The sequence below is a fragment of the Condylostylus longicornis genome, unplaced genomic scaffold, assembly GCF_029603195.1.
Source record: "Condylostylus longicornis isolate FDR11 unplaced genomic scaffold, ASM2960319v2 ptg000013l, whole genome shotgun sequence".
Taxonomy (NCBI): domain Eukaryota; kingdom Metazoa; phylum Arthropoda; class Insecta; order Diptera; family Dolichopodidae; genus Condylostylus; species Condylostylus longicornis.
In genome coordinates, this window is record NW_026577982.1 from 11,645,564 (window position 1) to 11,670,387 (window position 24,824).

General features: G+C 26.1%; 2 protein-coding genes across 2 annotated transcripts; both read left to right on the forward strand.

The window, feature by feature from the left end:
* Positions 1-618: 618 nt before the first annotated feature.
* On the forward strand, positions 619-7,816 carry LOC129605150 (uncharacterized). Its single transcript, XM_055514729.1, has 3 exons — positions 619-757; positions 1,992-6,657; positions 6,703-7,816. The coding sequence occupies exons 2-3, from the start codon at positions 2,001-2,003 to the stop codon at positions 7,563-7,565; spliced, it is 5,520 nt and encodes a 1,839-aa protein (XP_055370704.1). The 5' UTR covers positions 619-757; positions 1,992-2,000; the 3' UTR covers positions 7,566-7,816.
* A 13,180-nt stretch (positions 7,817-20,996) lies between these two features.
* On the forward strand, positions 20,997-21,712 carry LOC129605595 (5-hydroxyisourate hydrolase). The gene is made up of 2 exons (XM_055515460.1): positions 20,997-21,053; positions 21,218-21,712. Exons 1-2 carry the CDS (start codon positions 21,009-21,011, stop codon positions 21,593-21,595), a joined length of 423 nt encoding a protein of 140 aa, XP_055371435.1. The 5' UTR covers positions 20,997-21,008; the 3' UTR covers positions 21,596-21,712.
* Positions 21,713-24,824: the final 3,112 nt, after the last annotated feature.

Consider the following 24,824-nt stretch of genomic DNA (forward strand, 5'->3'; position numbering starts at 1 on the left):
TTATGTTCTCCATTTTTGGTCCCACGAATAGCGCGGGAAAGTAAAGTCACCCATGGCAAAGCCCGGCATACCATGGGAAGGCTTGTTTAAACTGGAGGGCGCCAGGTATCCAGAGCCCGCATACTAACGACTAAGCTCCCCCTTAGCCACGCAGTCATCGGCATATGCTGTTTCACCTTGACTTGGGACGCCTGTCGTCAGCTGACGTATAGATATAGGGCTGAAACTCACAAAGTAAGAGGCTCGCCGCGAGACATGACCACGACACGAACGTAACTTTGATCGTTTCAATCACCCCTTTATCCTCCGCCATTACCGGGGCCCACCACTAGGAGGTGACAGTGCGGTTTTGGGCCCCGTATAATACGTATGTGTGCTAACACTATTCAAATTGTCAAAAACTGATGTGTGCTAACGTAATATAATACGTATGTGTGCTAACACTATTCAAATTGTCAAAAACTGATGTGTGCTAACACTAAAAAAATTGTCAAAAACTGATAAAATTCGATAACAAAAATTTTTTTTTCCAATAACTGATAGTTTTTATAGCAGAAAAAAATCTCACAGTATTACAAAAAATTTTAAGCGTTTCACGCACATTTTAAACCGAGGAAGTTTTATTATTAGATTTTAATGATTATTAGATTATATGTTCAAAAGCACGGAAAAATCAAATTATTTTCAATTATAAAAAATACTATTGAATTTTTAGAAAATAATATCATTTTAGTCTAATAACGAAGCAAAATATTTGGTGAGTAAGCCAAACAAGAACTATAATGTTATACAGGGGGTTTCGCATAAGGTAGCAAATTATTTCAGGAATAATTCTTTGATAAATTTCCAGCAAAAAAATTGTAGGAGGAGTGCGGCAGATATATTCTTTTTCGAGCTACAGCCTGTTGAAAAAAAAAGATATCAGACTTTTTCTGCATATAAATAAATGCTACTTCGAAACCATACAACATAGAGTTATCATTGAGAGCTTGTTTTACAGACGATAGATTGTTCTTAATTTTCGGTACTAAGAAAGAAGAAAATGGTAAATGAAACAAATTTATTTGTGTTCATATAAGGTTTTTGCTTGTAACTGATGGGTTTCTAAAGGCATAAATTGCAAACAAAAAAATTTTACTATAATAAAGCAGTTTTAATTTTATGTGAGTTGCTTATATACGAGTTTGACTTTTTGGAGTCGGAAATATTTCTTTCAATGTGCCTGTATACATATATCGAAACAAATCAAACATACTCGTAAGTAGATATTTGCTCTGTATTTGACATATAGCCGAATCGCAAATATGCAATTAAAGCAAAATAAACTATTTTGTTTTGAAATGTGTTTAATCGCTATCAATCGATAAGATAAAAATAACTCCATGAAAATTTATAAAACTTTTTATAACAAAAATTTTATGTTAAGATAAATAATTGAATTTATTTAAGTTATAACGTTGCATTAACACACAAACTATATAGAATGTGTTGGTAAATAAGAAAAAAATTATAAATTTTTAAGGGAGTCTTTATTCTGATCTAGTCAATGAACAAAGTTTTACTTAAAAATTAAGTTTCAGTATATTTGTTGAAATAGCAGAAAACTTAAGAAATTTCCAAGCATAAATCTACAATTTTAAATAAATAGGAATTTGTGTTGCAATTTTTTTTTAATTCCACTTAAACACAAGAAAGGCAATGCATAATTTACAATCTCAGCACACAAAACAGTAGAAATTTGACTAAAATTAATAATTGTCAATGGGAAAAACTCTAAGATAAAAGCGCTAGGTATATTCGAAATAAATTGCATTCTATGATTAAGAAGAAAATTGTTATTCATAAATATTTTTGAATACTGTGTGCATTACTAAGAAACTGCGGTTTGTACTAGAAAATATTTCATATTTTTAAAATGTTTTATTTTATTACAAATACCCTGAAGACCTTCTTTATTATTCTATTATAATAATTATGTTTTTTTATTTCAGTAATCAATTATGCCTGAAACCACATTACAAATTAAAGGTAAAAAATCATTACCTGCTCTTCAAGGACAAATTTATCAACTGAAATTATTAATGTTGTTCTTAAAACGCGGTATGGACATGGAAACACAAAATAAACAATTTTCTTTTCGTTTGGGAACAGAAGTAGAAGAAGCAAAAAAATTTGATGATTTGGTTTTTGAAATAACCGAAAACGGCGAAAAGGAATACTTGCTTTTGCAAGCAAAACATAAAGAAAATGAATCTAGAAAAATTAAATTTGATGATTTATTAAAAGAGAGTGAATATTGTTTGCCAAAATATTTCTTTTCTTTTCAAGATTGCAAAAGTGAACCAATTTTCAAGAATGGTAGTATTAAGAATGTAACTATTTGTACAAACATCAATCTAGACCTACTTGACACTTATGAATGGGAGGGTAACATTAAAACATTGCAAGATATGGTTGAAGAAGTAAAAGAAAAGAATGTTATTTTAGATTTTAACAATGAGAACCTAACAAAAGTAGCCAAACAGTATAAATTTAACGAGAATATAATTCCAATATTAAACGAAAAGTTGGAGTTTTATTGGGAAGCAAAACAAAGAAAACGCAAGGCAACAGGAGAATTTTCAAAAAATCAAAAAAATTTCAACGAAGACGACATCAAAGAATTTTTAAAGAGTTTAGTGTTCGCCGTTAATAACCCTAATGAAAAGGAATTGGGTGAAATTATTGCAAATGATATTGGCATGGAGTTTAATTTTCTCGAAACAGATTACATATATAAGGATTTTTTTGATAATATGTTAGATTGGTTAAAAAACCAAGGACATGACCAATATATGTCAGGGGAAGTCGGTAGAAAATTATTTCAAAATGCTACACGGAAATTATGTGAATTGAAATTAGCCGGTGTTACTCTAGATTATGGAATCTATATGGAAAATTTTGATATAACATTTAATTTAAATTCTAAAGATGAACAATTGTTACAATTTCTTCAAAAAAACGTTGAAAATAATCAAATTTTAAATATTATAAATCAACAGCCACTCTTGACTGCTATCAAAATTAATCAAATTTTGAAAGGTATGCCAGAGCTTCAGAGAGTCACACTTCAAATTGGATTAGTTTCAGCACATCGTCTTTTGGATTTTTTAAAACAATCACTCATTTGTAATAAAATTAATCTTCTTGTAATTGAAAGTGAAATGCCGGAAATTAAAAACAAGTTAAAATATTTTTACAGTAAATTAGAAAATACGTTGCGACATGTGAAAAATAAAAAAATTATTCTAATAACTCAAAATGATAATGAGCTTGAAAATAGTAGCGAAAATCAATATTTTGATAAAGAATATCAAAGTATATGGTTTAATAACCTTACACTTGCATCTCAGAACCGAATTTTAGATACAGAAAAAATTATTTTCCAAGGACGTGAAGTTTTGCTTGGTTCGCTTATAGTTAATGAGCAATTGAAACATTTTATTAACGGCGAAGTGTTGTTAAAACTTATTAAAAAACAAAAAATGAAATTTGGTAAAAACATCTTAAATTTTAATTATGTGGAAGATCATTATATTGATCGAAAATTGACTCGTGCGGAACTTTTTGATGAAATTTCTTTTAAAAATGACCCAAACTTTTTTATCGTGGATAGTAATAGTGAAAATGTACAAGGTAATTTTGAAAACTTACAGGAAGAACAAGATGTAATTGTTATATCATCTGACCTAAATATTTATGAAAATTTAACCAAAATTCATAAAACTCGAAATATACATTGGCTTAAAAGAGACGATGACAAACTTATTTGGCAAAGATCTAACGGCGACCTTTGTAAATTACGAAAAGTATTGAATTTACAAAAAGTGGTATATTTGCCAAAAAGTTTAAATGATTTTGAAGATAAAATTGGAATCATTTGTGCAGAACCTGGTATGGGAAAATCAACCATATTATCAAAACTAGCGCAAGAGACTAAAGCATTAAACCCCTCACTGTATATTATCAGACTTAATCTTTTGGATCACGTAAAACAATACAGTGATTTACAGAAAGTTACTATCAATAAAAGTGAAGTGGAAAAATTCTTGTGTGAAGTTTGCGTTTCCAAAACCTTTAAAGCCAATGAGATGATGGAAAAATTAATAAAGCGATTTCCTAACATATTAAACTGCGACTTTTCTGGTAAGGATTATAAAACTAATGCTGATTGTGGATTATTTACCTTAGAAATTGCGATATTCAATTATTTTTATGATAATCATCAGATAATCCTACTTTTGGATGGTTTCGATGAAATCGTTCCGCATTATAAAAACGAAATTTTAGCTATGTTAACAGTTCTTAAAGAACTTCAATTAAAAAAATTATGGATAACAACACGAGACTATAACATTTTAAATGAATTGGAAAATAAATTAAATACATTTGCTTTTCGCATAGAGCCATTTAGTCAAGAAGATCAAAAAATGTATTTAGAAAAGTTTTGGAAAACAAATTTAAAAATAACGCTTAATCAAAATAAGCGTATTGACATCTTCATTGATAACATGCTATTAAAGTTTTCAAAATCCATCAAGCATAAAGAAAATGAGTTGCATGAAAAGGATTTTCTGGGTACACCATTGCATTTAAACATGTTAGCGACTGCTTCTGAAAAAGCTTTTGAAAAATTCTCTGTCTGTGACAATGCAGAAAGTTTAAATGTGGATGAACAAGAAATAGATGAAAAATTTAATTTGGCCAATTTATACCAGCAGTTTATTAAAAAAAAATATTTCGATATTCAATTTAAAGAAAAAACAAATTGTGCCGATTATCATCATTCTATTGAAAAATTGGTTGAAACAATGTACGAAGATTACTTTTTAAAAGATCATCGAATTCTTGCCGTATATACCCTATTTGGGAAAGATGAAGCGATATGTAACGCGCTAATTCCAAAAATTAGAAAAAAAAAAATTGAAAATTTGATAAATAAAATTAAAAAAGGGGAAGAGAAAACAGGAATCATTGTGTCTGTAGTAAATGAGACACCTCAATTCCTTCATCAAACTTTCATTGAATATTTCGTTGCCGATCACTTTTGGAATCTTTTTAAATCAACAAATTATGTCAACTTTAAGGCTTTTTTTGAAAATGCTTTAATTAACTGTTTATTTGTTCCGGACAGAATACAAATTTGTGAATTTTTTCAATCAATAGCACAGAATGACATTGCCGTTAACAATATTGTTTTTAAAAGAAAGCGTTTTCTTTATTTCCTCTCTGCGCTATCCAAAGGATCATTGCCCGACAATTGCTCAGTAAAATTATTTTGGAATATAGTTGAGATTGTGTTTTCGTACAAGAAGTATGAGAAACTCAAATTACAATCTCTTTTGATAATTCGAAATTTTGTTAAAAATAGAAAAATTAATATCTTAAAAATTGCTGCAGAAATGAACTACCAGAATATTGCAAATTCATTAATTGATATGTTTGACGAAAGACTTCTTCAGGATTATCATAAAAATGAGGGATGGACTAAAACAGTTTTGTGGATAGCTGCAAAAAATAGTAATAGCAGCATTTTAAAAAAAATTATCGAAAAATTTATCATCGATATACGTACAAAAGATTCAAACGAACTTAATTTGCTCCAAACTATAGGTGGATACCATTCATGTATTGCCGAAAAAACTTTTGTGAAAGTAAATCTAATCAATGTGGTCACTTTTGTCAACATTTTTGTACCTCTACAAGATCTTATGAAATCATCAGTATACACAATTAAATCGTTTATAAAAAATCTTAACATTGATTGGGTTAAACAATTCAAAAACAATTCATGGTCATTTCATTATCTGTTCAATTTAATCATTCACAATAATTATGACAAAGTTTTAATCGACGTGATGATAAAAAAAGGAATAAATCTGTCAGTTGGTATAAATTTTTTATTTGAAGAACTAACCAGCATCGATGATATCAGTTACTTTTTTAGAAATTCTAATTTAGATAATAAAATCTCTAATCTTTATGTGAATTCACGTGTAGCCGAGTCATTTCAAAAAATCAAAAAACTATTGAAATCTGGAATAGGATTTAATTGTTTAAATACATATTCCAAAATTACAACAATAAAATATGCGGAAAATGTCAACAATATATTGAAATTTTTTGATCGAGTTTTTAGGTTACAAAATCAAGGAAATGAAACTAATCGTAATTCGGCTGATTTAATTTTAAAACATATTTTATATCATATTCACAATAGCAACGTAGAAGTAACAGACTGGAAAATTACAAAAAAGGCTGATGGACTCGAAATAAAACACAAAACACAAACTTTATTTTACCTATTTCCAAGAGTTTTAGATAATTTTCCAAGTACTAAAGATCACATAAGAAATTCACCAATTCTTAAGATGGTCTATGTACAAACTGACAGATTCCTTTCATATGTAAATGATGCGCAAGATGAATTTAGATCATTTAAGGAAAATTTTCATTTTCATAAGGACAAAATTATAAAAAGTTTTAATAAATTTACTACATTACAAAGCTCTAATAAATTTACTCCAATTAATAAAGTTTTTATAAATTCAATATATGCGCCACAAGTTTTACCTTCTTCATTTGATCATAATGCTATCATCTTACAATATCTAGTTGGTAAATTTGCAATAAAAGATTTCAATAATATTGAAATAATTTTAGAATATCTTGAACAAGATTTATTAAGATTTAATCAAATATTTCGTAGATTTCCAGGGTTTCAAACTACCAATAATAAATACAAAATTGATGAATTATATAATATGTTCAATTTAGAAAGCATTAAAATTGATGATGAACTACAAAATATTTTATCCCAGTTTAATAATAAAAAAACTATTGAAAATCTAATACAGGCTTGGTCATATTTCAATTATTTTAATTATAAACACATAAACGAAGTGTTAGAAAACTCTTCGCGTTATTTGAAGCATTCTGCAACAATTTTGGAATTATTGAAAAAACTCAACGATAATTTCCTTCAAATCTTTAATGAAATGAAAAATAGAAATTATGACGAAATCAAAACTATATTAAACAGAATAGATTCTAATTTTATTGAAAGTATTTTAAATAGCTATGATGAAAATTTTGGTTCGTTATTACATTATGCAGTTTATAATAGCAATATGGAAGCAATTGAAATTTTACTTAACAATGGAGCTCGTCCCAACTATCAATTATTACATTATTCTAAAGATTTATTTAAATGTTCACTACCAGATTTTGTAGATTATTATAAAGGTTGTATGCCTTTACATCTGGCAGCAGAAATCGGAAATAAAGATATTATTGAAATTTTAATAAATAAAAGTAGTGATGTGGATGGTTTAGATTGGTTTCAAAGAACTCCATTATATTATGCTATAAGAGCTGGAAAACTTGATATTGTAAAATATTTAGTAGAAGAAAAGACTGCGAAATTAGAAATTAACGATGAAGATGGCATAACGCCTTTAGACTACGCTGAAAAATTTAAGGAATTAATTATAGTTGATTACATTAAAGAAAAATTAAAAATGTAAAATTCTCAATTGTTTAACCAAAATTATACAAAATTATGTTGAACCGCTACAATCAAAATAAATTTCATTGGGATTTGCGGCCTTGGTTTATTATTTAAAACATTTTTGTGCAACTTAATGATATAATTAACTTATAAAATATCAAAACCATTAACAAGAAACAATTTGATTAAAACAATTCCCAAGAATTGTCTTTCGATTGCTGGCAATGGTAACAGTCATCAAGTCAATATCGTAAACTAAAATCTGGATTTTTCTTCCATTTTCGTATATAAATATGTATAGCTCTGTGATTATAATATATTTTTTAATTTACCAAACGAAGAGCATTTATAATTCAATTTTATTTTAAGACACAAATTACTTCCAATTAAAATGCAATTTGATTATTTGTAATTAAAACTCTAAGACTAAAATCTAAATCTAAATTCTAGCTAATTTAAAATATAAAAATTGCTTGATTAAAAAATTTCATTTTGGGTGATTTTCGTAAATTAAAATTATTCTTCATTCCTAAAACTCAGCGTTGAAATTTTTTACGATAAAATATGTTTGGTTGAAGCATGTTTTTGTAATATAACAGTTATTTAATCCGTTGTTAACTTGTATACATATAATATTGTATTTTGAATTCCACCCCCTCCCCCCCTCCCACCCCCAGAAAAACCCTAAATTTCTATTATTAATTATTAATATGATATTAAAAACATTTGTTCAAATATTTAAACAAGAATATTTTTACTTGGCTTAATAAAAATTTATGATGAATAATTCGTAAAAAATTTTTGGTGGGAAAAAGAAAAATGACGATAACAACAAAAACATTAATAATATGACAGAGAAAAAATCCCCATTTGTATGCAATTAAATTATAATTTTAATATTATAAAATTATATAAAAATTATTTTGCAATTTTAAAACATCTGGCGTCGAAAACGTAAATAATGTAAATATATATATACGTACATATACATTATGATTGTATACATAAAATTATTTTTATTTATATTGTGCATTATATAATATATAGAAAAGCAAAAAACACCCGATCATTCTACAAAATACATATACAGAGTCGTCCGGTCCAAGTGCTAAAGCTCTCGGGATGTTCATTACAAATAAACTGGGAGTAGTACTGGGGGGTTCAGAAAGGAAAAAAAAGATTGAAAAAATTCTGTCAGACGAACATCCCTCATAGTTTCGAAGTTGTTGAAGCTAAAGTAAAATTTTGACCTACATTACAATATGCCGATGATTGGTATCAGAAGTACCGTTTTCAAGTAAGAGTTGCTCCAACACAGAATCTTGAATTGAAAAACAGAAAATTAAAAAAAAAACGCAAATTATCTGAAAAAAGTCCGCAATTTTTGTTTTCTCAATGCACTACATCTTCTCATCCTCTACAAATTTTCTCTACATAACTTTCATGGCACACATGCTATTTTTCAGGCAAAGTGATAATTTATGTCAGTAGTAATTCGATACCTGTAAAATAGACGACTAGATATTATAGAAAAGTCCAAGATTCAAATTTTTCGTTAATATAGTCGTCTTTTTTACAGTTATCAAAAAAACCGCCTGCCAAGAGCTTTAACGCTTACATAGGACCACCCTGTGTATGTTTGCTTATAATAATTATTTGACTATTTTAATTATTTTTCTTACAAAAATAAACTATTTTTTACCATAAATTCATTTTGTACCTATAAATTCTCTAGAAATTTGTAATATGATATAATGTAAGTATGTGTATATGCCGTTTATACATTTGTTATATTTGTTATAGTTGACATACTAACCTTATACAAAATTTAAATTATATATTTAATTAAGAAAATTAATTTCATATAAACACTATTGAATTTTTATTAAATGCTTATTATAATACAAAATTTTATTCTCTCAGCCCTTTGATACATTGGTCTGTCTGTTCCCCTTTTCGTCTTCTTAAAATAAGTTTTAAGAAATTTTCTCTACTCTATACTGTTAGCTCCACCAAACTTCCATTTTTATTATAATAAATCAAACTCTAAACTTGAATTGCCAAATTACAAATTATTATTTTTGCAAAGCAGAAAATTTGTTCGATTTCCCTATTCAATCAAGTCAGCTTCAACATACATAAAATGATGTTAATCGGTTAAATGTAAAAAAAAAACATCATGTGTGCTTCATCTTCTTTTTATTGTAAAACTAAATTTTTACATCAATTCCTGCAAATTTGTATATACGTAGAAAATTTACAAATTCTTTTGAAATTTCTTAAAAATTCATAATAAAAGTAAATGTCGTAAAGGTTTATTACATAAGGAAAATAATATAAAAAATATGATTTAGTCAGCACATAACCGACTGCAATGTGTGTTTTGGTTTAATGAAAGTGTTACAGAAGATTTTGGAAATGCCTTTTGAACACTTCCTTTCAATTTTAAGGAAGCTAGCAAACTTTTTTTTAGAAAAGTGTAAATTTGGCTCTGATTACAATTTGATTTTGTGCCATCCGAATACCCTGAAAAGTTCACCAGATGATTTCGCTAACAACCAAAACATAAATTTCAAATTTTAAGAAATTCAATCAAACCGTTGCTTAGGAAATAATCTAAAATCGGCTCCTAATTCGGTTTCTGAGTTCTGGTCCCAAAAGTTGATAAATTTGTTCCATAGACGAACTTGAGATACATGCGTGCACACACAAACCGATATCTCCCCAAAAGTACCTTTTTAAAAGTTTATTTACCCTTTCCTTCTATTCCCGACTATGAAAACTCGATATCCGAAAATTGGTGCTATCACATAACCTCCCTTATTGTGCGCAAAGTAGTCACTAAACAGTCAGCGGGAGGAAATAAAAAGAAAAACCAAAATGTTGAATATTTTTTAATAATTTTGTTTTTTTGATAAAGTTACACATGTGTATGTATAATGTGTGGAGCGTTAACAATAAATTATTTCGCATCACATTCAAAAGGAACAAGAAAGAATATAAGAAAGAAAATAAATAAAAGGATGTAACAAGTACGAGTATAATAAAATTAACATAATAATAAGAATATACATATGTAGCTGGCTTAGTTTATATATACATACATACACGAGTTCATACATTTAATGTATTTTAATTTAATGTACATTAATCCCCAACTTTCTTTGACTTCAATTAATCAATTTAAACAAATTGCAATTCTAAAATTTGTGGTAAAAATTACACTAAATTTCAGAAGGATGTTAGTTATAGCTTATTATTAATAGACGTACTTAGGAACTTATTGTATTTAAAATTACATTTATTTGGTCTTAACCATGCTTTCGGATTTTTAAAATTTTGGGCTGTATTTCCTTGTTCGTCGATTGACGGTTGTTTTTGACAACTAACCCCTAAAAATTAATAACGTATATACATAAAAGGTATAATTTATTTGTCGTTGAATGCAAAAGCAAGAAGCTTTTTCTCTTTCGTTTTGCCCCTTTGTGTAAAAGTTATATTCTCACCTACTTAAGGAAAAAGTTCATCCTATAAACCAATTTTATTTTATATTCTTTCCTATACATAGTGTATTTCGGTCTAATCGGTGAACTATCGGTGCAATTTGGTGGTCCCATTTAGATTTTATAGTGTTTCGGGCACTATTAAAAATTTTTCATATTATATGGATGGTTTATTTTGAAAGTAACTGTTTCCGTTTAAACGCAACAAAAGTTTCAATTCCAATTACTGACATTATCATTGGTTTAGAAATAATAGAATTTTAAAATTGGAAATCTGTGAAAATTTACCAAAACCCGATATCACGAAATTTGTAAATATCGACAAGGTAAAATTTAGGTTTTGGCAACTTTGTAAAATGGATTGGTTAGGTTTATCTGGTTAAGGATTTAACAACTTTTAATATTTTTTAAATTAACTCATGGGGTATTTTTAAATGAAGATTTTATTTTTATCACTAGCTCAAATTGCCCAAAAAAATGGGTTATCGGGTTTTGGTAAATTGCCACAGAAATGAACTTTGTCAATACTTTTAAAATGAACCACCCATGACAAAATAAAAAACTTTAAATACAAAAGACAAGTGCAAACTCTTTTTACACAAAACTAGGCCTTAAATATTGTTCGAGGACATTTCATTAATAATTTTCATAATTTCCCAATAAAAGGCAAAAATTTGTTTAACTTTCTTAAAAAATTTTTAAAATTTTATTTTTCCTTTTTCCAATCAATTTATTTTCATTTTAACAATATAAAAATCCTCAATGTGATCTTAATTTGATTTTCATTAACAAAAAAAAAAAAGAAAAACTGTTTTTTCTAAACAAAATTTTCAATAAGATCAAAATGAAAATCAAATAAAATTTGATGAATTTTAAATAAACTTTTGTATATATGTATACATATGTATAATTGAATGTGTATATTTAATAATAAGTGAGTATGTATATAAAATTTTCATTTTATCATTTTATTCTTTAATTTTAAAAATTCATTGGAAATTTTTAGCGAAAACTTTTACGACAGGACCTATACATACACAATCTTGAAATATACGTGTAGATACATACACATGTATAGACACTCATGTTTTATATATATAATAAAAATACAAAAAGAAATTTGCCGAAAAATACAAAAAAAAATTTATTTCCAATGCATAAATAAAGTTTTAAGCATTTTTTTCATCTAACTTACACTGGTGGCCATCTAAAAAGGACACATTAATTTTAAAAAAAATAAAACTGTAAAACTGTAGATTCAGTACAAGATTCGAGCCGAAATAATTTTATAAAAATCATGTTAAGTAGAGTCACTATACATGGTCGGGAAACCTGATTTTATAATTTATTTTTAAAAATTAAAATAGTTTTCTTTTATTCATTTCTGTGAAATGAAAATGCCGTCTTATATTTGTTAAAACTCTACAGATACAAAAAATTTCTTCTTGGCGAAATTCTTCAATCTTCTGTTCGTTCTCCCGACAAACATTTCGAAATATTTAAACCTATTTTCATTTATTGCCGAACCTTAGAAGAAATATTTATTTTTAATATTAAAATTAATTTTTAATATTGTTTTTTAAAAATTGTGAATATTTCATTTAGTGTACAATACAACAAGACCTGTTAAAGTTAAAATTTTTGTTAATATATCGTGTTTCATTCTTATAGTTTTTATTTTTTCTAAAAATCTTCCCAAATTTACAATGTTCCTAAAATAAAAAAAATTAATATCTAATTAATTTCTAATTCAGAATTTTGAAAAATTATCCAAAAAAAATATACAAACTTTTGCACATCGTCCAATTTGAATGTCTGCAATGCTGTACATTACTGACATTTGCTATTTCCAAATCATATGAAATCTCGTTATGTGCTACACATATTTTTGTATTCTGTTTAGAAATTGCACAAAAATTGTAATTAAGGCTTTTGTTCAAAACAATTAAATATGTCTTAAAATATGTTTTAATTTTATTTATCTAAAGGCGCTGCTACATGCTGTTGTAAAAATTCTCATGAGTCAGAAAAATTTTTGTATGGAGATCATTCCTACAGCTCAATAGTTTCCGAGTTACAGAGACTTTCCGAGTAAATCAACTGTTTTTTTTTCTCATTCTCAAATTTTAAGTAAAAACCTCCGTTCCTCTATTAGATATAGGCGTTTAAGAAAATGTTTTAAAACGTCAGGACAATTGCTTTCTCTGAATATTCGCGTTAGTTATAATCTTTTTAGATTTCGAAGACACATGACTTTAAAATTTAAAAGATTTTCATTTTTCATTATTATAAATGTTATATTTTTAAGGCGACGTTTGCATATTTCTCTAATTTTGTTACAGCTTGCAATTCAGTATATGTCGGTCTCAAACTATTGCGACTGTTTTTTTTTACGTACATTGTCCCATTTACCTGGCCACTACTGTTTTCATTTTATTATCTTTAAAATTTTATATATAGTAAAAGGATATATGTATAGAGGAAACAGTTTTTTCATCACGCATTGACTCTTTTTCAAAATGATAAAAAAATATGAGGAGAAAAGAAATTTTACTTGTTCACCTACCGCATATCCTTTTTGTTAAAGCTCCAAAATTTGTATGTAAAATTTTTTTGTATAGCGATTTTTTTTTTCCTGCAAGAATACAGAAAAATTAAATTTTATGATGCAGAAAAATAACAATAAATATATGTAAGTATAAATATGTAAATAATATAAAAATATAATAATATCCTTAAGGATAATAAATTGAGGAAGAATACAATAATATTTGATTAATAATAATCTATAAAAAAAAATATATAAAAGGTGATCAAATTGAATAAAAATTGAATGAATCGCAAAATTTTTGCAATATCGGAATATGCACATACATTCTTTTACCAAATTGCAAATTCTACTATCATAATACTATTAATAGTAACAACAGTAATACTATTGTTTGAACACATAAAATGAAAGTAAAGCTGGAATATACGAGAATTTCATTATTCTTTTTCCTTTACATACACATGCATATGGAAGGTATAATCTGCAAAATGAACAAAAGAGGGCAAATACATCATTTAACAGGATCTTATTTGTTCTTATAATTATTGATATACAGTTAAGTGAAAATGCTTTTAAGGCGAAAATTTTTTTTGACATTGTCTTCAGTATGCAATAATTTTTAATTTGATGTTGTTGTTTGCTAAGTACAATTTAAAAGAATAATTAATGTACTATAATTATATTTTTTCTTAAATGAAAATCTTCGATATTTCGAATATTATTGTAGAAATACGAAAATTATTGAAAATTTAAATAAAATATTTTATTAAAATTTTCAAAAAACTAAAAATATGCAATAAATTTTCTTCCTATAGAGAAGCACTTGTGTATAAAATTTAAAATAATAACAATAACACCAACACACTAATGATTAATGAGCCGGATGACAACAGAATTAGAGTAAGAGCATACATTTTTCTATATGCTCTTCGATCAACGGAGCAGGTAGTTGCTTTATTAAATATTTTTCTTCTTGTTGCTGCTAAAATTTATTGTAAATGCTTAAAATAATTTGTATACGTGAATTAAAATTTGCAAATGAATAATTAATTGAATTTAATTGTATTAGAACTTATTTAAATTATTTAATAAAAAATTTGAATTAAAAATTAAAACTCTAATAAAACCGTTGTGCTGCCATTGGATCTCCATGTCCCCACCCTCACGTGAACCAGCCCGAGTCGTTTATAAATCGATTTAAGTTTCTGGCATTTACATTCGCAGGTCCGTAATTCGCAAAAAGGAATGCGACCCAAAGAAACTCCGCTTTTTCCATGACAAAGCTGGGCATGAGCACAGAAAATGAGCCACTGTCTCCTCCTTCTCTTCGTCACACCGGCTACTGCAGAGATCGTTAGCGGGGCATCCCATCCTCCTGGCGTGTTCGTCAATCAGGCAGTTCCCAGATCCGTGAACTCTCTGATTGAAAAACAGGTCCGCCGTGCGACACAGATTCAGCCTAACCCAAAGTTGCCTGGTGGCCCGGCACGTCACCCCGTTTTCACATCTGCCATTGGCTTGCTTTATTGCTCTTTTCAGGTAGGATCCCAAGAGTTGTTGTACTCAAGAGTTTGATATTTATGTCTGATTGAAGTCAAAATGAGTTTCCAAATCTTCACAAATAATAAAAATATTAATACAGATTTGCATGTTGTATTAAGCGAATAATTTTGATTCAAAAATTAATTTTTTTAAATTTACAAAACATCTACGTTATGTAAATATTTTTTCAGCTTTACAAAAACATAAATTTGAATTCAACCAAAATATTTCAAAGAAAATATTTTAATATTTAATGAGAAAATTTTCATTTGAATTTTGAAAAATTTTAAGAAACAAATTATACTTAAAAATTTCCCAAAGAAATATAAGAAATATTCGCGAAAATAAAATAAAAAATTTAAATAAATTAAATTAAATAAAATTTTTTATTTTCTTTTGTTTTAAAATTTGCATTTAATTGTAAAAAAAAATTCGGCCTACATAAGAATTAAATTGAATTTTAAATAAGACAAAAAAAAAATGTGTGCATTAATTTTATATTATTATTTTTTTTTAATAACTCTACTGAATTTTATACACATATGGTGGTTTGTGTATGGAAGAAAAATAAATAGAAATTTTTTTATTTTGTGATATCAAAAATTCAAATCATAATAAATTTGAAAGAAATCGATAATATTAAAATTCAATAAAAAATCTAATTCTTTACGACACACATAAATCCTTTTTTTTTTCTTCTTTTATTTGTTGTTCCCCAAGTCCTATATTTTATTATTGTGGATCCGAAATATTGTATCTTAAAAAAAAAAATACATAAGCATACTCGAGATTGAATGGGAAAAAAAAAAACAGTCACGAATTTACATATTGTTTGTAAGTCGTCTGTAAATTGTTATTCATAAGCAGAAGTTGGCAACTTTTTTATTATTTGTGACAATGCCTATAAATTATGAGCTGAAAATGTTAATAATATTTTACAATAAAGGAATATTCACTAAGCAAATTGAAAATCCGATCCGGTCATGTACAACCCCGATTGCCATAACATTTTGCTAAATATAACTTTTAAGCAATCTTTTAATAATCAATGGTTTTATCCGATAAGCTGTCAATCTTTCACCCTTTAAACTGGTTCAACTCAAGTGGCGAATTGAATGAATTTTTTTCATAATTTTTAAAAATCTGTCAGACGGAAGAGGTTAATCTGCCCTAATATAATTGTGGTATAGGAATTTTTTCTTTTTGTAATAAAAATAAAGAATACAAAAGGAACATGATAATAAAAATCAAATAAGGATATTGAAAAGGAAGAAGAAATTCTTATCCACTATTCTCAAATATTTGATCGTAATTTTTTTCTACAGTTTTTCAAAGAAAAAATTTTATCTACACGCATATACATATTATATGTATATATAGTGCTATGCCTAAACCATTTGTTCTAAATTTACGATTCAATGTGCTTTATGTGACCTCGTATAAGTATTTAAAGGATTTTATATATGTAAATTTTCTTTAATAATTAATATTTATGTATGTAAAAAGAAAAAAAAAAACCAAAATATTTAAAATAATTGTTAAATCCTTTTAAGGATATTTTAAGTTCTATTTAATCATAAATTTTTTAAAAAGATTTTTGAAATACAAAAATCTGCTAAGGCGAATTTTGCTCAGTCTACCTTATGACGATTTAAATAACTTAGTAATTCTAGTCACACTTTATTCATGAAAAATTTTTAAAATGATTAATTGAATTTAAAAATTTAAGAGTAAAATAATAGGAAAACGAGAAAAAATAGAATTGTGTGTGCCAAACTACTGTTGAAGTTGTATGGCAGGTACCAGAAGGTGTCAAGTAATTTCAACGACTTTTATGGAACACATTGGCCCTACCAATTTATTCATTTGTGTAAAATTTTAATACCACAGCTTTTAAAGTTTCTGAGATATAACTATTATATCTCAGAAACTATAATTTTGATGTTGCATGGCAGCTACCCGAACCAGTACCCTGATCATCTCCAATTTAAATAGGGTTCTGGTACTTACTACAATAAATCATTTGTGAAATTTTGGTGAACTTAGCTCAATTAGTTTTTAATTTATCGTTGGGGCGGTTAGACGGGCAGACAAAGCTAAATCAACTGAGAATTCGACGCTGATCAAAAACATACACTTGAGTCTATATCTCGGAGCATTATTTCTTAGCGTTACAAACGGTGAGGCAAATTTAGTATACCCTTCGAACATACATTTGTACGGGTATAAAGGGAGAATAAAGGGGCTCTACTCTAAATATCGAATCACTGGATTTTATTCTAAGCATCGAATTACTGGGAATTGTTCTAAGTATCGAAAGACTAAGTAGTAGTGTTATTTGTAATTTCCAAAAATTTTATTATAGATACGAATCATTTTTATATGATAATTAAAATTACTTTTTACGAGAATTATTATCAATATCACTTAGTGATCCGATACTCAGATTTTTAGACGCTATAACTTTTAGAGGCAGATAAATAAGAGCTTTCTTTTTAGAAAAAAGTTTTCAGTGAAGATTAATTTGTGTAGAAGTTTTGTAAACAAGGACGTGGACAGGTGGACGGACAAACATTTCGATTTTTTACCAAATTTAAAAAAAAAAACTTAAAAATCTCGAACAAATTGAAAATCTATCGTCTAAACTTAGAATGCAATGGAATTACTTTGCATCTTAATAACTTTAGTTCCATATTGCAGTAATAAATTGTTAAATTCAATTTAATCCTGAATTTTGAAATAGAAAATTTAAATAATTAGTGCATTGTGGAATTATTTTATTTAAATATTTTCAAATTTACCAAAAAGCTGGAAAATTTTTTCATTACCAAAGCATAAAGTTAATAACAAAACTGCAAACATTTTTCTCTTTAACATAATTTTTAAAATCTAAAATCGTTCTACTTAAATTGATTTTCACCGAAACAAAAATATTTTAATCAGTTTGGTTTTAATTCCTCTGACTTTTTTATCGTATATCAATTTAAAAACCAAAATATAAGGTTCAATACTAGTTAAGTACTTTCAATAGTATTAATTTTGATGACAAAAAGAAAAAAGAAACTAAAATCTACTCACAGTTTGTACTCAGTTATAAAACAAACTGATAAAAAGTGATTGTTCACATTTTTTGTATACTTTTAATCCTCTACCTATTTTACAATAAAAAAATAAAAGGATTTTTTTTTTTAAATAAGCATTGACCAAAGGATATTTTACTGATCAGCTTACGGATTTTCTACTTTTTTTATTCGCGAAATTTTTTGTCGAATTTCTTCATCTTGTCATTCTGATTTTTTTATATTGGTATTATGAAAATTGCGTCAACTGCTTTTTATTACTCCCAAAGTGACAAACGGGAAATAACAATTAAATATAGATGCATGAGCAAGTGAATTATTCAGCGTAATATGTTACCGTTACTTAATTATGTATCCTACGCATATACATATAATGTACCTACATGAGTAAGTACTAAATAAATCGAGAAAAAGTGGAGTAAATCATTATCCTATTGGCGAATTCATAATACCCCCTTCAGACATCCGCACGAAAATAATAGTTTCTGATTACTACATCAATTTATGCAAATATAATTTCAATAGTTTCTAAGATATAGCCAAATAACTATTAAAGCTTTATAGCAGCTACTACAAGAAGTCAAGAAATTTCAACGATTTTTATCATACCTACCAGCTCTAGTAATATATTTGCTTGTACGAAATTTCGTTACTATAACTTTAAGATTGTCTCAAATATAGGTAAATATCTCCAATAGGGTCCAATTTCAATAAAGGTCCCGGCATTTACTATCATAAATCATTTGTGAAAAATTTGGTAAGTTTAGCTCAATTAGTTTTTGAAAGTGATGGACAGACATTATTAAATTCACTCATAATTTCAAACTGATCAAAAAGATACACCTGTGTCTATAACTCAGATTATTATGACTCTTAACGTTAGAATCGGTAAGGCAAATTTATAACACCGTACGGGTAATATCAGCATAAATATATAATAATAAACCCTAACACATTACAAAAAAACAAACAAGACTATAGAATAGGGTTATTTTTTCAAAGCAATTTAAAAAAAAACTCCAAAAATTTTAACTAAAATTTCATAACTCTCGTATACGAACAATTATTTAAAGCAGTATTATAAATTTAGCAATCCATTTATAAAGTTAATTATCCGTTTTGCAATCTAATTATTTATATATTTGTTATAAATAGGAACAAACTATATTTTATTTGCAATTAATTGAAGTACTGATTTAAGTAAACTGCCATACAACTTTTAAAATATATTACTTTTACCTTGAACAGGCTACAAAGTGTCTAACAGCTTTCAAATTTTGTTTAAATGAATTTGGTAACAAGACTAAGTCTACTAGATGCTAAAAAATTATTTTAATGTTAAGAAGAACCATATGAGAGGTTTTATATAAAACTGTCATATAAGCTATCTTATAAAGAATATATTCATATACAAATATCACAGAGTTAACACGATCAACTTTAAATTTTCTCGTTTTTATTTTATAATTAAAATATAATTTTAATGGTTTCCTTAAAAAATTATTTAAAAACTTTGTTAATAAACTTTCTTTATTATGTAATTCAATATTTTAACAAAGTTAACAGGTTTTTGGACTCATATTCTTATTTATCATATACATATATGAAAATATATTTTTATATTGTATAAACATATGCATATTTATTTGTTAGTGTTATGTGTTATATACTGAAGAAATGAAGTATTTATATTCTTAATTAGCATCCCTTGGCTTACAAAATGCAGTAATACGGTATTAATACACAATTCAGCAATTCACACTTATAAGCTGAATTGTGTATTAAAACCGTATAAACAATTCAGCAATTCATACTTGTAAGCTGAATTGTGTTTTAATACCGTATTACTGCATTTTGTAAGTCAAGAAACTTGTATTAAATTTATAAATTGTAAACCATGCTGCTGTTCATAGTTATTTGAAGTAAATTAGATCACCATCCATTTCACTAATCTAGTTCATCCAGTTCAGTTATATCTTGAGCATTAATCATTGGTCAGAAAATATAACAATTTGCTAGGAACTTTTTAGCATAATTACGTATATAGTAGATTGGTTTTTATCACGTTCGTATACACCTATGTAATTAGATTACTAGAAACAACAAATTTATTTTGGTTTATTCTACCTTCAATAACGAAAAACAAATTGAATCATATTTTGGGTTCTCTAAAGCAGCACATTTCACTTTACTTATCTACTAAATCGTCTAATGTGCGCATATATATGGTTGAACAAATTAACAAAATTTTAATAAATTCAAATATTATCATATATACAGGGTATTTCAAAGATGCTACCAAAAAACTAAATTAATTTTAAAATATAATTAAATTTTGTGAAACTACTATAAACTGTTATACATAAATGTTATACATAATACATAAATGTATTTAGAACATTGGGCCTACTATTTCGACAAAATAATCTGCCAAAATTACAAAATTTACTCAAAAAAATTTTTTCTTATACAAGGGTAAAAACACCCTCTATATACTTTTAAAAAATGAACAATTCTAACACTTATTATTTATTCTCTTATCTTTAATATGCAAATATTTATTTTATTCTCACTTTAATTTTGAATCTTGTATAAAAGTAATAATTAAGAATTTTTCATTAGCTTCTTGTCACAATATTTTAGAATTATATTCCAAAAGTGATATGAAAAATAAATAAAATAAATAAGATTTTCTTATCTAAATATCAAAAACTTAAGATAAACCACTTTAAATTTTTAGTATTTTTAATTTGTTTTGTAATAAAGCGCCATTGTTAATAATTATGAGTTGCATTACACATGCTCGTTACAAATTACGAGTTCAAGAGGTACTTATCCATTTTTAGTATAAAAATCATAATAAAACTCATTTAATTTTCATAATTACTAAAAACCATTTACAAGAAATTACAAAAAAATTAATAAAATTTAAAATTATAACAAAATGCATTTTTTATACATTATTTTAATAACAATTTTTATAATTATACAGGGACCAAATTTACAAAAAACTGCAGCAAGAATGTCAAAAATAACAATTTCAACTCATATCTTAGATACCTCAAGGGGTTTAGCTGCTGATAATGTTCCTGTTACACTCTATAAATTACAAGAGACAACAAATGAATGGAGAAAAATAAGTCAATCTGCAACAAATGATGATGGAAGATGTCCAGAATTAATAATTGCCGAAGAATTTGAACCTGGTTATTATAAATTAAATTTTGACACAAGTGATTATTTTAAACGTTATCATACAAGATATTTATATCCATTTGTTGAAATAGTTTTTGAATGTGGATCAAAACAACATTATCATATTCCATTATTACTTAATCCATTTGGTTATTCCACATATCGTGGAACATAATTATTATACTTTACAATCTCAAATTCTCAATATACTTATATGTATGTATGCATATATGTGTGTGTAAAAAATATTAAATATAAAATAAAATTAAACATTTTTGTTGCTATTTTCTAATTCGGCTTTTATTTCAAAATATTAATTTAAACGTGTATTCAACAGCAGTGTTCCCACTTGGATACAATTGTATCCATTTGGATACATTTTTTGCTTTAAATTTAGCTTGGATACAAAGATACTCAAATCTGATAAAATGCCGAAATTGGCTACATTTCAAAATTTTGCTGAAATATGGATACATTTATTCTCTAAACACTAAATAAATGTTACAAAACTGTTAAAATGCTGCTAATATTAAAACGCGTAATTGCTCTATCTTTCAAAAGTGTTATTTGCTGGCATTTCTAAGCAGATTTCCGAGTTTACTAGAAGAAAGTAAGAAATCTGCTTTATTAAATGAGTGCTGCCTCTTCCTGTATTCAAATCTAGAACATTTAGACAAGAACGTACCAGAAATATTTTGGAGTAAGCTAGTTGTAATAGAAAATGCATTGGCTGTACATATTTTTTAAAATTTTTCCGTTTTAATGGTGAATTGTCTTTAGCACATAGTGCAACAACTACAGAAGGCATATATGCATTTGTTTTTTCTGACCTTAACTTTTAACACATTTAAAATATAATAGAAGTTGTATGTGATTTCTTAAAGAATTTACTATAAATAAAAAAACCAACAATAGGACGGCTTGGTATAAAAATTCTGCTTTATGAGGTTGGATACATTTTGGATACATTTTTTCCTCGAAATTGGATACATTTTGTTTTTACCAAGTGGGAACACTGTTCAACAGTTAATAATCAATTAGATAGAAAGTATAATATTGGCAAGAAATATTGTGATGAACCTTTATGAGTTAATTTAGGGTACACTATACTAAAAACTTGAGAACAATTTCAACTCACCATCAAATTATATTTGAAATTCTTCTGCAATACCAAAACAATTTTAAGCAAAGACGCAAACCTTGAACATGAAAAAAACGTTGTAATAATGGTGAAAAAAAATTATTATAGAATATCCACTTTCAAATATTTACAGTAAATTTACTACATTCATAAAATCAAATAACCATTAAAACAGTTTGACCAAATGCAACTTAATTATTTAAATTTTAAAAAATAAAATATTTATTTGCTAGTTAAAATTTAATCTATATTAAAAATTCCAAGTTCCAGCAACTTTCGAAATTGCAGTACTACAGTATTATTCAGCTTCAAAATTGCAATTCATTATTATATGCGAAAAAAAATTGCAATTTTTCATATCTACCTTTTCAATAAATTCAATAAATTGGAAAAAAAATAGAAAAATATAAAACAAACTAGCTCACATAACTATTCAGTATGAATAGTCTCAAATAAACTAAAAGAAAACACTTACTTTCCAAATTTTTTTTAATTGAATTTAACAGGATTTTATATAATTTCTAGTGTATGTATTATGTATAACCAATTCCTGTGAATTCAGCATTCAATGCTGACGCATCACAAACGCATATTTGTTAGTAGTACAAGGAATTCCAAAGTGACAGTTTACTTTAGTTTTCGTACAATATTGCCATTGTGAAATAAAAAAAAAGGCAAATAGTTCCATTCACCATTTACATAATATCAAATCGAAGCGAATTCGTTCAAAAGAATTTCGCCAATTTAGAGATTTTCGTTAATTTAGTTTTAGAATTATTCTAACTTATATAGATCGTTCGGGAATTTACTCGCTGTAATGAAATGTATTTGGAAATTATTTTTATTATACATCAAGTCTCAAATTTTCATAACAATGTCATATTGTATTTAAAGCTACTTCTTAGAAATCTAAGTTCCAATGTACTAGAACGTTTAGCGCAGAGTCCATATAAACAAAAACAGAATTTGGCGACTTTGTTATGCCTATATAAATTAATTATTTTAAATGGATTTAAAAACAAAGACGAAAATTATTTCAAATAAAATTTTTTTTACTTATTTTTAATATTTAATTAAATAGAAAAAGAAGTGTGTGATTTCTCATTTTTATATAATTATGTTTATATAGATTTTGTTTTTTTCTTTTTTTTTAATTAATTTTTTTTCCATTCATAAAACTAATTAGACTTTATTTAAATTTTTAAATAAAAATTTTTTTTCAAATTTTATTTTAATTTTTTTTTTTTGCTTATTTAATTTCTAGTTTTAGAGTTTTATGCTTTCTATTTTTAAACGTTAATATTTTTATATTAAATTTTATATTAATTGTTTATATATATAGATATACATAATTCTGTATACATTGAATTCTATTATAATATTTATAATAATACGAGTATATACGTATAAATTTATTATACTTATATAATAATAGTTATATAATATACAGTTATTTAATAAGTATAGATATCAACGAAAAAAAAAAATTAAAAAAGTAAAAAAAAATAAAATTTGACATTTGTTTTGACTTATCAAAATGTAGTTTGCATTCTTAGGCGGTTTATTATGTAAGGCGAATTCGCCAATAATTCTAGCAAATGTGGTCCAGTGTGTATAGCAATATGGCGAATTCGACAAATTTCTTTGGGAATTCCAGAATAAATCTGGCAAATGAATATATTATTTTCCATTTTATCCGTATATTAATATTTTTGTGTATGATTTTTTTTTTATTATGTAATTACATACAACGAAGATATTTGAGTTATTTTTAGAATTAAAATAGAAAAATTTTTGACTAAATTTCTACCATCTAACATTATTTTTTTCTTTGTTTTCCTTTAATTTATTGTAATTTTATTGTTTTATTACATTTTATAATTACTGTTATTTCTCTGTTTTTTTTTTTTGTTTTTTATTTAAAATTGTTTTATTTTTCTGCAATTTGTATTTTAAACTCCTAATATGTTTTAAAAGCTTAAAATTAAATAAACTTTAAGGCTATTTAGCTTGGTGTAAATATTGTAAATAACAATACAATATATATTATGTAGTTAAATTTTTTAATATAATTATAATATGATTTATAAATTAATTCAATTAAAATTTTAATTTTATAATTGTAAAAATAAATTAAATCACATTTTAATTATATTAATTTAGTTTATTTTTTTTGTTTTTTTTTTCTTTTTTAATTCATTTTATTGTAAAATAATCAAATTTGTATCGAATTACTGTTAAAAATTAAATAAAGACTTTGAAG